This window comes from Cyprinodon tularosa, unplaced genomic scaffold (genome assembly GCF_016077235.1).
Source record: "Cyprinodon tularosa strain WSP-4 unplaced genomic scaffold, ASM1607723v1 ctg25, whole genome shotgun sequence".
NCBI classification, from domain to species: domain Eukaryota; kingdom Metazoa; phylum Chordata; class Actinopteri; order Cyprinodontiformes; family Cyprinodontidae; genus Cyprinodon; species Cyprinodon tularosa.
In genome coordinates, this window is record NW_024038928.1 from 969,985 (window position 1) to 984,468 (window position 14,484).

The window sequence follows — 14,484 nt, forward strand, 5'->3', positions numbered from 1 at the left end:
CTTTCCCGCCGGTTTTCAGCACAGACGCTAGTTAGGGGGGAAAAGTTTAGAATTACAATGGAATTATGCCTAAACACTGACATTTAATCAGCCTAACGGCCATAGAAAGGTGTTTTAAACACCCTTACCTCCTTAACTGCAAACATGAGGGACATCCCGTGAAAACCTGAACCTTGCTCCATTAAGACTGTCATTACGCTAAAACAGCAAGCTTGAAAATAACAGAGTAACTCAGTCACTGCACAAGTAATCATTTACTAGCCGCAGTAATTGTGAAGATACTGTTTATTAACCGAAATGTTAAAGAATTTTGCTTTCCTGTTATCTGAACTTTAAATAGAATTAAAAGGCAAGTTATGAAGTCAAAGATGTTTGATATTAATAAAGGATTTAAATAATCACACATCTGGAAACATTTTATAATAATCTCAAGCATTTTAATGTGTGTGGTTGGATAAGTGAGTTCTAAAATAAATACTAAAAATTAAAAGGATAAAGGATAAAAAATAAAGGAAGTCTCAGAGATTTCTGCAAGGAGTATGTGTGTAAATAATTCAACTTTAAATTGTAAAATGTACAATTAAATAATCAAAAATAATGAGAAATTAAATATCATTTTTCTATTGTTGGTGAAAATTTTTGTCTGAGACTTAAGCAACATTTGCAATATTTTTGTTAATTTTATGATGTAAATGGAGAAAGAGAACATGGGCCTAAAAATAAAACCAATAAAGCTGCTGGCCCTGCGACGCGGTCCTGGATAAAGATGATGACGCCAAAGACCAGTGGTTCCCAAAGTGTGTGTGTTTTTGGGTGGGGGGGGGGTCCAATGATATTGCTGGGTGAAATTTTACTAAAAATTTACCCATTTTATTTCTTTTTTTCTTTATATAGATAGCAATGTTAAAGAAAAAAAAGGACAAATTGTCAAAAAATATAACTGAACCTTAAAAGTGGCTTTACCTTTTCAAACGGATTTAATTTTATTGTATACCAATGGTTGGTGGGTTGTTTTATTGGGGGAGGTCAACCAAATGGAGGCCCCTGGCAAGAAAATTTAGGAAGTCAGTGTCTATAAAAAAAGAAAAACCCTGTATCTCTAACTGATTACAGCGCAGATACAGTGGCTTCGCTCAGCTTGGAATAAGATTTGAAACCTCTGCTTTAGTTTTCTTCCAAGCTCTGCACTACTTGGTGTTGATCTGATCTCAACGTGATTAAATGTTTTAAAGGTAAAAGACAAATGTTTACCTTTTAACAAATAATAAATGTTTAGGAAAGCTCAGTTCTTCCTGCCGATTGTTCAGAAAGACCCCAGCTGCAAACCAGTGCCTCCAGCTGGCAACAGGAGGGAACTTCACCTTCAGGTTTGTATTGCTTTCCATGCATTCTTGTGTGTTTTTAAGGCATTTTTACACAGATGAATGTGTGTTGGAAAAAAAAATAGAATAATAAAATGTGATGAAAATATAAACGGGCAATAAACCCTGAACTGTCTGCATCTTAGCATCAAGAAAGCAAACTTCAATCGAGACAAAAAAAGAGCTGCAGAAAACCACAGGGAGGCTTTAAAGTCTGCTGTCGCCCTCAGAGCTTCTGAGTGAGGCTAATTTGACGCTTAATCTTTCTAAATGCCAATTCGGCCACGCGACGGTGACCTATCTTGGAAAAAGGGTGGGGGGAGGTCAGGTGCGCCCCGTTGAGGCTAAGGTAGAGGCTATTCTATCTGTCCCAGTACCCACCACTCGTACTGAGCTACGCCGCTATCTGGCGATGGTTGGCTACTACAGGGGGTTTTGTAAAAACTTTTCCTCTGTAGCTGCCCCGTTGACAGACCTACTTAGCCCTAAAGTGGCTAAGCTTTCTGCTTTTGAGCAAACTAAACATTTGCTGGTTAATGCTCCTGTGTTGTCTGCCCCTCGTTTTGATGTACCATTTAAGTTGGCTGTGGACGCTTGTGATTCTGGTGTCGGAGCTGTCCTGCTCCAGGATGGTACTGATGGGGTGGAACATCCGGTTTCTTATTTTTCTAAGAAACTGGATAAGTATCAGAGATGGTATTCCACCATTGAGAAGGAGGCATTAGCGTTGATCCTTGCTTTAGAACATTTTGAGGTGTATGTTGGAGGTTCTAGCGGATCTGTGGTTGTTTTTACGGACCATAATCCGTTAGTTTTTCTGGCTCGCATGCTTAATAAAAACCGCCGCTTGATGAACTGGTCTTTGCGACTCCAATCCTTTAACATCTCTATACAACATGTTCGTGGTAAAGACAACGTGGTGGCCGACGCACTCTCGCGACTCTAGTCCCGTTTTTTCTCTGAATGGGTTGAGTTTTTTTTTACTTCAGACCCCATTCAGAGTCTTTGGGTGGGGGTGTTATGTGCTTCGGGCACATTAGGATTTTTGTCTATTTCTTTTCTTTTCTTTGTTTTCTTACAGACTTTAGTTGAAGGATCTTTTGTTAATATATTTTGGGATTCTTTTAGCGAGTTAATTACATTAATTTGTGGTGCTGTCGTCCGCCTAAAAATAGGCTGGCTTTCAGCATGTTGGGGCGTTCCTTTCCAACTTCGCTTGGACGCCGCTTTTCCACCTGCTTCCACTTGTTCCATCGTGCGCGGTGCGCACTTGTCTTGTCGCTGCGGCCTGCAGCGGACGTTCCAGCCTGCCATGCGGTATTTTTGTTAACTGTTTCTTACTTTTTTTTTTAGGTTTTTTGCCTGGTGGGACCGGTTGTCCTGTTTTCGATTTTTATTTTGCTTAGGTTATTTTTGGCCTTTAGTCCGGTACTAGTAGGGGCTTCGACGGCCCTGTATAGGGTTGGCCCCCTGCTGTACCGTTTTATTCTGTTTGATCGGCCTGCCAGGTCCAACTTTCTGTTGTTACTTTGGGTTTCTATTTTTTCTTTTTGGGGCACGGGATTTGAGGGCCTTTAACTCTTTTTCCTCTTCACAGAAAATCAGAAGAAGGCAAGCAAAGAAAAGTTAAAGAGGAGAAGATTTATTAATAAAATATCTTTTTTGAACCCTCATCTTTTGTCTCGTGTCCTCAAATATGTTGTGTCCTTGGTGGACGTAACATATTTATGGGCAATCAAAAGCATGTGTCCTGCTGCCTCTGTTGGTGCATTTTAACATGCTTATGAAGCCATGACGAGGGCGACAGCAAGTCAGGGCTCCCCACAGGTCTATACAGAACCGCTAGGGCCCCACCACAGGGAAAAAGACCCAGGCAAGGGGAGAATTCCCCATGACCAGTCCACATCATTTCCACAGACACTGTTTACAGGCTTAAAAAAATACCTCAACAGATTTATTTAAATGTTAAGTTCTATATGTAATAAAAAAGAAAAGACTCCCATTTATATTTTCATTTCGTTATTTGCGTCCATGCCCATTTTTAACAAAGGGTGTCTCATATTTAGCATGATCTAAAAGATCCGAATTCCTGTGTCGCTCTGCTCATCGTCTGTCAACACAGTAATTAACTCAGCGGAATTAGTGTTTACTGGTTCCACTTCCAGACCGTGTAAATGGTGCTGGGATCCAAATGTGGTTTAGCTAAAATTCAAAGGAAGATGTTTGTTGCTGTGAGCATGAGTCAGAGCGGGACGAGATGAGACACGATGAGGACGGGGCTGGTGGTTCTAGCCTGCAGAGCTGTTCAGTCACAGAGACTCAGGGCTGCAGAAACAAACCCAGATTATTACCATCAATACTTCAGGCTTCCCCCAGCAGAGCTGGAGAAGGTGTCTAGGGAAAGGGAAGTCTGGGAGTCTCTGCTGAGATTCCTGCCTCTGCTACCAGGTCCGAGATGAAGAGGAAGAAAACAATGAAGACGACTAACCCTTATAGTTAGAGTGACTCAGGTTATCCTGAGTAGTTATGCTGCTATAGGGTTAGAGTGCTGGAGGACACAGGGACCCCTTTTCATCATTCTATCTCTATTGTCCAACATTGATGTTACACTATATTGCCAAAAGTATTTGCTCACCTGCCTTGACTCACATATGAGCTTAAGTGACATCCCGTTCCTAATCCATAGGGTTCAATATGACGTCGGTCCACCCTTTGCAGCTAGAACAGCTTCAACTCTTCTGGGAAGGCTGTCCACAAGGTTTAGGAGTGTGTTTATGGGAATTTTTGACCATTCTTCCAGAAGCGCATTTGTGAGGTCGCACACTGATGTTGGACGAGAAGGCCTGGCTCTCAGTCTCCGCTCTAATTCATCCCAAAGGTGTTCTATCGGGTTGAGGTCAGGACTCTGTGCAGGCCAGTCAAGTTCATCCACACCAGACTCTGTCATCCATGTCTTTATGGACCTTGCTTTGTGCACTGGTGCACAGTCATGTTGGAAGAGGAAGGGGCCAGCTCCAAACTGTTCCCACAAAGTTGGGAGCATGGAATTGTCCAAAATGTCTTGGTATGCTGAAGCATTCAGAGTTCCTTTCACTGGAACTAAGGGGCCAAGCCCAGCTCCTGAAAAACAACCTCACACCATAATCCCCCCTCCACCAAACTTTACACTTGGCACAATGCAGTCAGACAAGTACCGTTCTCCTGGCAACCGCCAAACCCAGACCCGTCCATCAGATTGCCAGATGGAGAAGCGCGATTCGTCACTCCAGAGAACGCGTCTCCACTGCTCTAGAGTCCAGTGGCGGCGTGCTTTACACCACCGCATCCGACGCTTTGCATTGCACTTGGTGATGTATGGCTTGGATGCAGCTGCTCGACCATGGAAACCCATTCCATGAAGCTCTCTGCGCACTGTTCTTGAGCTAATCTGAAGGCCACATGAAGTTTGGAGGTCTGTAGTGATTGACTCTGCAGAAAGTTGGCGACCTCTTCGCACTATGCGCGTCAGCATCCGCTGACCCCGCTCCGTCAGTTTACGTGGCCTACCACTTCGTGGCTGAGTTGCTGTCGTTCCCAAACACTTCCATTTTCTTATAATACAGCTGACAGTTGACTGTGGAATATTTAGGAGCGAGGAAATTTCACGACTGGATTTGTTGCACAGGTGGCATCCTATCACAGTTCCACGCTGGAATTCACTGAGCTCCTGAGAGCGACCCATTCTTTCACAAATGTTTGTAAAAACAGTCTGCATGCCTAGGTGCTTGAATTTATACACCTGTGGCCATGGAAGTGATTGGAACACCTGATTCCAATAATTTGGATGGGTGAGCAAATACTTTTGGCAATATAGTGTATATATGTTAGTTCATCCCCTTACTTAATTTGGTCTGTTTGACACATTAAATTCAATTCAGTTCAGTTTATATATACAGCGCCAACTTATAACAAATGCTATTTCAAGGCACTTTACAGAGACAATTCAAAAGAGAGTTTTTCCTCTTTACTAGTATGAGGAATTTCTGAACAGTCACCAACACAACATAAGTAAATGTGTACCGTCTCTACATTCTCATCCAGGAGCCGTGAATCCTGAAAAGACAATGATTCGATGCAATCAGCTGGTTTTTCTTACAAAAGTTTTAACCAATTTGTCTGGATGATCTGATTGAATAATCGCTATAAAGCAACAAGTGACCCACTGAAGCTGGGGACTGACTCTATAGGCAGCAGTCCACCTTTGTCTAGTCATTAACCATGGTCTCAGAATCATAGCAGTGGACTCTCATCATGGCACTTTTCACATGCAGCAGCAAACAGCTTCAAAAAACGCAGCAGATTGTGGCCTAAGGAAGCCTTTAGAACCGCATTACCATCAAAAAGCAAAGACGGGATCCAGAAGTTCCCAAACCAAACATCTGCCTCTCCATGTCTTCGTCAAGAGATCAGCATAAACACCACAGACAGAATCGGTCCAAAGGAGCAGCCTGGGAGGAATCCAATACTCCTAGGTCAGACTCATTAATCCCACCAGGGGAAATTTAGTTTGAGCAGTACAGGAGAAAAAAAGAAAACAAACATGTAACAACATAAAAATATAGGTCAGAAATTAAACACATCTGTACGACTTTGAGCACCCATTTCTTATTCCCCACCTTCTACCCGTCCCAAACCCTACCACAGCATCCCTGAGGATCCAAATCCAGATGTGGTAATGGAGAAAACGTCGTTTCCCATGTCTGTCCAGTAATTTTCCATTAAAGCCGTTCTCTAAACTGCTCTCTGACGCCTGAAAGTGCTTTTTACAAACTAGCAGAACTAAAATATAATATTTTTTTCATTTGAAACATTTTACTGATCTTCTCCCTTTAGGAACTTCTCATCCTTTCTGGGAGGATTTTAAATTCCAGCAGTAATATTCCATGTAGGTGTATCCAGACACACACTGAGATGACCACCACTATGAGGCGTTTCTGGTCCGAACGCCAGATCTTATCTTCTTAATCAGTTTGAAAAATTTTCTTCCCAGTTAAAATAAAACTAATGCTGCAGGATAAAGTGGTGACTGACGTACGGAAGAGTGTTAGGGCCAGTGGAAAAAAAAAAAAAAAAGTTAACTGATTTTTACATTTTATTTCAGTTTAGTATGGGAAAAAAGTCAGAATTCTGACTTTTTTCTCAATTCTGACTTTAATCTCAGAATTCTGACTTTAATCTCAGAATTCTGACTTTTTTTATTTTCAGAATTCAGTCAGAATTCTGAGATTAAAGTCAGAATTCTGACTTTTTTTATTTTCAGAATTCAGTCAGAATTCTGAGATTAAAGTCAGAATTCTGACTTTTTTTATTTTCAGAATTCAGTCAGAATTCTGAGATTAAAGTCAGAATTCTGACTTTTTTCTCAGAATTCTGACTTTTTTCTCAGAATTCTGACTTTAATCTCAGAATTCTGACTGAATTCTGAAAATAACAAAAGTCAGAATTCTGAGATTAAAGTCAGAATTCTGAGATTAAAGTCAGAATTCTGAGATTAAAGTCAGAATTCTGAGATTAAAGTCAGAATTCTGACTTTTTTCCCCATGTTGAACTGAAATAAAATTTTAAAATCAGTTAACTTTTGTATTTTTTTTTTTTCAGTGGCCCTAATCCTCTTCCGTACTGACGGCCTTGTCCTTAAAGCTGATGAATAACTGTCAGTTAAATAAAGATTTTGGAATAAAAGATCATCAGTAAAACTAGAAAAATGCCCCTTACATATCTGAGGGCAGTTCAAGCATTGAATTTTAGAGAAAATGTAAATCTTATTAATAGAAAAAGAAAGTCCAGAGGCTTGAAACTTTGATGTTTTGAACTTTAAATCTTTTTTTTCCAGAGCTTCAACCTATAAAAGGCTGTGAGATTTGCAGAAGCTCTGATGGAGGTTTTTAATAAATCATCAACAGTGTTTTTCAGATAACAAAGAGCGTCTTTTTTCAGTAGATGGCATTAATCCAGCGTTAGTCTTACCTGTGCTGCTCAGTCTACTGGGTCGGGTTGAGCCGTTCCTCTGTGGCGGGGGCTTCGTCGGCCCAACGAATGCAGATGGAGCCGTTTTGGCAGACGGTTGCCCCGCAGGCGTCTTTGTGGTGTTCTGGTTGGTGACGGTTGGGGTCTTCAGCCCTGTGGACGGAACGCAGGAAACGTCACAGACCATCACTGCCTCAGTGTGTGGTTCAACGCTCAGATTATTCACAGTTCAGAAGCTGAAGCTTTTAAACAGCCTGCCGGTCTCTGGATAAGTGAAGCCAACCTGCAGAGTTATTCACAGATGTATCGGATAATCTTGCAGAGATAGTTTTACATCCAGAGGAAGATTTGATTTTAAAAAGGAAAAACCTGAGAGGATCGTCGCTACTGGATCATTTCACCGTACGATGAAGATGAGCTCCACTAAAACAATTTTTAGAGCCACATTAAAACCTGGATGTTCAGTAATCCCCAGGAAACAAAGAGCAATTTTTTAAGATAATTGGAGAATTCTAAAATATTTAGGCCAACATGTTCAGCTCATGTTGTAAAAACCAAACCCTATAGGCAGATTCACCTGTAGCTGACGTCCTGGCCGGCCCAGAAGGTGCTCTGCTCCTCAATCCAGCAGCTGGAGGCTTTGAAGCGGCGCTGGATGGGATGTCACTGGAAGTGCTGGTGCTGCTGGTGAGTGGGGGGCCTGAGATGCCACAGCTTGGGGGCTTTGTTGTGCTCTGGCTGCTAGATTGGAGCAAGCCTCTGCTGCGTAGCTCATCGGGCTTTGACCTCGTTGGAGATGGAGCTGCGGGAGAGAAGGGACCATTTTCGGACGTTCAAACATTTAAGATTTGCTTTATTCAAAACAGCAAATGAACAGAAAGATTCCTGCAGATAAGATGCTTCTGGATCAACCAGGATCTTTATCCAAGTTTATAATTTTATGTCAAGGGTTCCCCAATCGTGTTCCTCAGGGACCCCTTTGCTACATGTTTTAGGTTTTATTCAGAAAACAATAATGTCCTAGCTGTCCTTGAAAACAACATAAACAGCTGTTGGAAAGCTCTCCTACAATTTAGAGAGATTGTTCTGCATTTTGTAGGATGTAAGAAATTTAAGTGCACAGGATGTTGCAGCTGCATGAGAGCATTCATGTTCCCAAACAGCAGGCAGTGACAGCTGGGAGTCCTGTTTGTTTTTGTGTCACTTTGAAGAGTTCCCAACAGAACATTACAGTTGAGCGACCATTAAATCTCTTATATTGATCTGCATCTTCTCTGATTGTGACTCAAATAATGAATAAATAATAAAGTTATTAAAAAAATAAAGAAGTTGTGATGTGATTCATTGAGGAAAAGAAAGGAGGGGTGATGCATGGTGTAAAGTTGGATGCAGACACTAAATCAAAGTCAGTTTATCCTCCTGCAGCCACCTGGGGTTTGATTCCTGACCTCATGACCTTTGCTCAATGTCTGATCCTCATTTCTCTCAGTCTGATTTCCTCTCTGTAGTGCTGATTAGGGGTGTAAATAATAATCGTTTTGTATCGATCCAACAGCCGACGATCCGATGCATCGACACGTCCCCAAGATAATCTTTTCATGTTTTTTTTTCCCTCCGGTCTATTTTTAACCATTTGCTCCTGGGCGTAAATCTCCCTCCCGTGCTGCGGTGCCGCTAAACCTATTTTGCCATCCTACCTCGCTTCCTGGTTATACTCTTACAGCAGTGTGTTGCAGTAAGCTTGACACAGACATTTTTAAATTATGCTCAATATTGAAGCGTGGTCTGTGCTACACACTGTGGGTCTAGATACGGCCGAGGCGGTGAGGAAGTGGGGGCGAGTTTATTCCGACGACAAGAGGGAGATAAGGGCCAAAAAGAGTGGAGATCCAGGCTGAAAAAGGGTCCCAGCGTTCTCGCGCACCTCGCTCTTCTAGCGGGTCAAACTTCACGAGTTGTTTTCCGCAATTTCGGTCATAAAAACAAAACAAGCCGGCCTCCTGTCTGCGGCACTGTTTGCGGTCAGCTACAATTTGGGAGAGGAGCAGTGGAGCGTCTGTGGAGGGGGCGGGACGTCTGGAGCCGAGGTATTGCATTGAACTCATTACATTGATTTTGTGCAGTATTTTTGCAGTATTTTTTGATGAAACTTTTCTACTTCTGTTATTTGCTGTTGTTTCTAAAAAAAAAAAAAATGCATACCGATATTACAGCTTTCATTGATGTACTTCAAACTTGAAACTTTTTTTAGCCTGTAAGGTGTAAAAAAAATAAAATAATTTATCGATTAATCGAATCGAATCGTGGTGTATTCTTGAGTATCGAAAATAATCGAATCGTTGGGTCAGGAAATCGATACTGAATCGAGTCGCCATGATGGGTGTGATTTACACCCCTAGTGCTGATTGAAGTCCCCCTGCACCTTTATAATATGAGATGTTTATGTCCAGGAAGCTTAAAGAATCTATTCTAAAAACTGTTTCCAGAACAGCTCTGAAAAAAAGAACGAGTTTCCTATATTGTCGATTACGTTTTGTTTTCTTCAAGGTAATTTCTACCTGAAGCCGTTTTTTTCCCCCCTCCCCATTTCTCTGCTTCTATCTCGACTAAAAAGAAGGGATGTTGCTGCCAACAAATGAAATCTAAGCCTAGAACCAAAACCAGAACAGAAAATCTAAAAGCATGATTGACCCGATGTGAGAACATCAAAGATAAATATCTGCATGGAGGTGTTCAACACCTACGCTGCTCTCAGAGGTTCAACGTCACTATGGGAACTAGCTGGCTCATACAGAAGTCTGGTTTCCGTGACAACTCATTCACACCAGTAGGAGTGTGTTGGTGTGTGAGAGTGAAAACTGCTAGTTAAGAAGAAGCTTATAAGCTGATCTTAATTTTTTGTTTATCGATGAAAAAAAAAAAAGTTTGCAGTTTCTGACTCACTCTTTTCTCCAGAGCACTACTCCACCTCCTCCCTACTTTTACCCAAATGCCTGCCTGGCCTCAGTCACCCTGTCCATCACACCTGTAAGCACGAAGTGGCCCCCGCCTACCTTACACCCAGAGGCGTAGCCAGAAAATCCTAATAGGGGTGGCCAGTCAATAACCAATGAACATTGAGGGGTGGCCGAAAGGCACATGAACCTCAGGGTCTATCTACACTGTTGCAACGGAAACGAGCACAACATCCATATTTTCTAAATAAAGACAAACTATACTTTCCTACAGCCTTTGCTAACAAATAGACGCATATATTTAAACATCCATGCTGTCTAAATTAAAGGTACAGAGGACAAATTTTTTTTTTTATTCTAGGGCAAACATCTTATTCATTGTCATTATTTACCTACTTTTATTAATAACAAATTTGCATAAAAATTTATATTTATATGTTCTAATATCCACATTAAATGGATTACTTGTTATTAAAATAGTTATTTGTCTCTGATCTCAGTGAAGATTCCTTAGATGACTTGCAGAGACATAATTTTCCCATTAACCAATATAAGAAAAAATCTAGTTCTGAAAAAAGCATGCATTGTGTTATTATCTTTAATGTTGGTATATTGATGGGCATAATTAACCGCAGCGTTTTTGTTGTAAGATAATAGTTTACATATCGAAAATTAAAATTTTAAATAAGTTAAAACATCCCAATTGAGAGTCTGTATTAGAGGGAAAAAATGGTAAGGGTGGCCACTGATTGGGTTAGGGAGGCCATGGCCACCCCTGGCCCCCCATCTAGCTCCGCCCCTGCTTACACCTCACCACTGTCTCACTACCTTTGAGTATGTCCTGCTTCACACTGAAACCTGTGCTTCATCTCTGCTTCCTCATACATAATAACCATAAAAAGACAGTCCTTCTCTCCCGAACTGCCTGAGTTTATTATTTATAGTTTATTTGACCTGTGAAAAAATTCTGGACAAGGGAGGAAATCAACTATAAACATGTACTGGAAAGTAAAGGTTGCAGGTGTTAATACACCATAAAAACCAAAGGTAAAGCAGAGGTCTGTCCCATGAAGAGAGTCCAACCTAACGGGATGACTTCCAGCCTATCCAGTTTAACCAATCCACAATATTAGCAAACTGGACCAGTAGTATCATTATGGTTATCAACTCAATCTAGCTTAAACTGATCATGAATCTGTGAACATGCACGAATAAAGGGGCGGGTTCAAGGTAACAGACCAATCACAATCTTGAGCTTAGAAGGGAGAGCGCCATATTTATCCTTCGACGAACAGAAACCTATTTACAGAAATACGAAGAGGGAAACAGTCTTAAGGAAAAGTCAAACACAGAACATTAACTGCTTCTCATCCTCCAGATAAACTCCGCAGGAGGGAAGAGGACTTGGGAGCAAATGAAAATTCAACAAAAGCACAATTTCATTTGGTTAGTTGGACTTTTTAATTCAATAATGTTTGAGCTGGAGGCTGATGCCACAATTTCATAAGAGAGATAGAGAGAGATGGATTTATTAGAATTACTGATTTCTCATTTTATTATAACTTTTATTTTTTCATATTTTGTCTTCTAAATGTTTTTCATACATCAAAAAAATGATATACATTGTTTTTTTTCATACATTTTCAAATAAAATTTTATTCAGATGTCTCTTTTTCAGGTTGCAATCTTTTAAAACCTAGCTTGTTTAGCAATAGCATTTCTATTGCTCTATTAATCTCTCAAATAAAAATAAATAAATAACTAAAATATGAAAAAACACTGAAAAATAAAACATAAAAAAAATTGAAAATGTTTAATTTGAGAAAAAAATAAAATAAAATATTGAAAATAAAAACAAAATGTAAAAAACTTTTTTTATTTTTTTTTATTGAAAACTAGAAGTATTGGTTGAACACAAACGGATTTCGAAACTTTTTTGATTGAGAAGTTTTTTTAGTTCAATTTTCGAAATGCATTGTCTTCCAATTTCCTTTATTGAAAAGTGTTTTTTTTTTTTTTTCAATAATATTGAAACAGTTTTCTCATAATTAGTGGAGTTTTATTTTAATCCTACAGCTTGATTGTTTGAAATCTTGGCAGCTAGTTTTATATCAAATGGAGACAGAAGAGCAGGAAGTCCAGAGAAAGGCAGGAAGTAAGGATGGAAACCACACCTCTGGTGATTCTCACCTTTGCTGACAGCAAAATTTTTCTCGTTGCTCCCCTGTGACGAGCAACCCAGGCTGGAAGGGGATCCTTTGACAGGAAGCTTGGAGGCGGTGGGTGCAGGCTGCCGTCCTGATGGTCCTGCTGCTGGCTGCTGACTGGTCGCTGGTTTGGGAACGGATGCAGTGGGAATGAAACCGATGCCCGATACTCGAGGTTTGGGAATACCTAGGAAGCAAAGAAATCAGCCTGACGTTATAAAAATAACTACAACAAAAGCTGCAGGCAAGTCTGACATCATCCAAGCGTGAAAACATCCTTCTATAAAGATGTGATGCTCCAGCTAACATTTGGATATTCCAAGATTTTTTCTGTTTATCTACTAAACTTAATTTTTTTGTACTCCAACCAATTGGTGCAGTTCAGACTCAAACACATTCCGAAGAAGGATGTTTCAGTGATTTTAAACTATTTAAGAGTTCCTCTGTTCTTTTGTGGCTTTAGTTTTTGTCAGATCCGACTTGTTTATGTGACCAAACTGTGGGTTTAACCGGCAGTTTATTGTTTCTAGGGAACATAAAAAAAGAAAAGTTGGGATGGTTATGGAATCAGAAAGGAGAAGTTCAGATGTTTCAGAGGCTTAAATATAAATTATATTTAGGGCTGAGACACCAACGGAGACGGGATTGTGTCTGAATTGCGGTTGCTGCTCCTGCAGCCTGAGGTTCTACAGCGAAAGCAATAGGAAGCACTGCGTCACTCGTCATTTCTGCAGGCTGATTCATGCATTCTTTCCAAAGACCGAGGCGGTGCGAGTCCCTCGGAGCCACAAAGGCGTCCTGGTCTTCACACCCAGAACAGGAGGGCGGGAGATGTTCAGGAAGTACGGCTGCTAAGGAAAAGATTACTGGGTCTGAGTCCCGTCAGCAAAAATAAGGAACAGTTGTTCAAAATCAAACAGGAACAGTTTGTTCTGTGACATCCTTTAATAATAAGGTTAGAAAAACACTCACGCAAAAACAGAACAATGTGAAAATATAACGACACAGAAGTACAGAGGAACAAAAAGATCTCTAAGTATGAGAACAAGATGAAACCCATCCATTGTCTTCCGCTGTTCAGTCAGCTCAAACATTCTCCATCTTCTCCAGGGATCTCAGTGAGTTCCTCAGGCTCACTAGAACCTCAAACAGAGGTATCCAGACGGTTATCTTTATGAAAATAACCACTGGATTATGGTGCTTAGTTCAACTCTTCTCCAAAAGATGGAGAAACAGTTTATTACCACAGCTAAACCCTTCATCCACCTCCTGATCTGTACCACCTTCACTCCAGAACAAGTCGCCGTGGTGTACAGACACCGTGGGCGGTGCTTTTATACCAGCAGCCTGAAACATGTGGCACTTTAGATACTCAACCGTGGTCTTCATCACCTTCGCCTTAAATAATGAACAGCCAGCTAAAGATTTGAACAGATATAGTAACAAATGCATGTTTTAGGGTTTTCTCCATTGATTGATTGCATTAGATTTGCTAAAATTAATGTAAAAAAACAATTTTTTTTTTTAGGTTTCTTGCAGTAAGTGTAATTTTCCAAAAATATGTGCAACCAATTTAAAGTGCATTTTCTGTTTACAGTGATTTTAAACTGATTTTCCCGATTTTAAATCAAGAATTGGAAAAAGAACAAATCTCCTGTAGATCTTAAATATACATGAAGTCATGTAATGTCCAAGAACATTAGAACAACAAATAAAACAATCAGCAGACCACAGCTTATGTGATGTAGATGGCAAGTGATGTCACAAATAAAAAGCAACAAATGTAAAGAACAGAACACTGATGCCTTTTGTTCCTATCACAACAGAAGAATATCTCTCCAGATTTGCGTGAAACTTAAAATTTAGCAGAGGGGTTGCATGTTAATTTCAGCTAGATCAGCTCAGAGACACACAGAGCCGCAGCAGAAAACATCTGGTTCCGTTTGGTTCAGAGGA

At 40.5% G+C, this 14,484-nt stretch overlaps 1 protein-coding gene across 2 annotated transcripts in view; it reads right to left on the reverse strand.

Annotated features, from left to right (window-relative positions):
- LOC119785478 (microtubule-associated tumor suppressor 1 homolog) overlaps positions 1 to 14,484 on the reverse strand; it is a 79,665-nt gene that overhangs the window by 39,110 nt on the left and 26,071 nt on the right. For both annotated transcript variants that reach the window (XM_038288176.1, XM_038288175.1), the window contains exons 5-7: positions 12,512 to 12,715; positions 7,945 to 8,169; positions 7,368 to 7,520 (exon numbers count right to left, since the gene is read on the reverse strand). In XM_038288176.1, the coding sequence (XP_038144104.1) occupies positions 7,368 to 7,520; positions 7,945 to 8,169; positions 12,512 to 12,715 (582 nt within the window). The remainder of the gene's footprint in view (positions 1 to 7,367; positions 7,521 to 7,944; positions 8,170 to 12,511; positions 12,716 to 14,484) is intronic.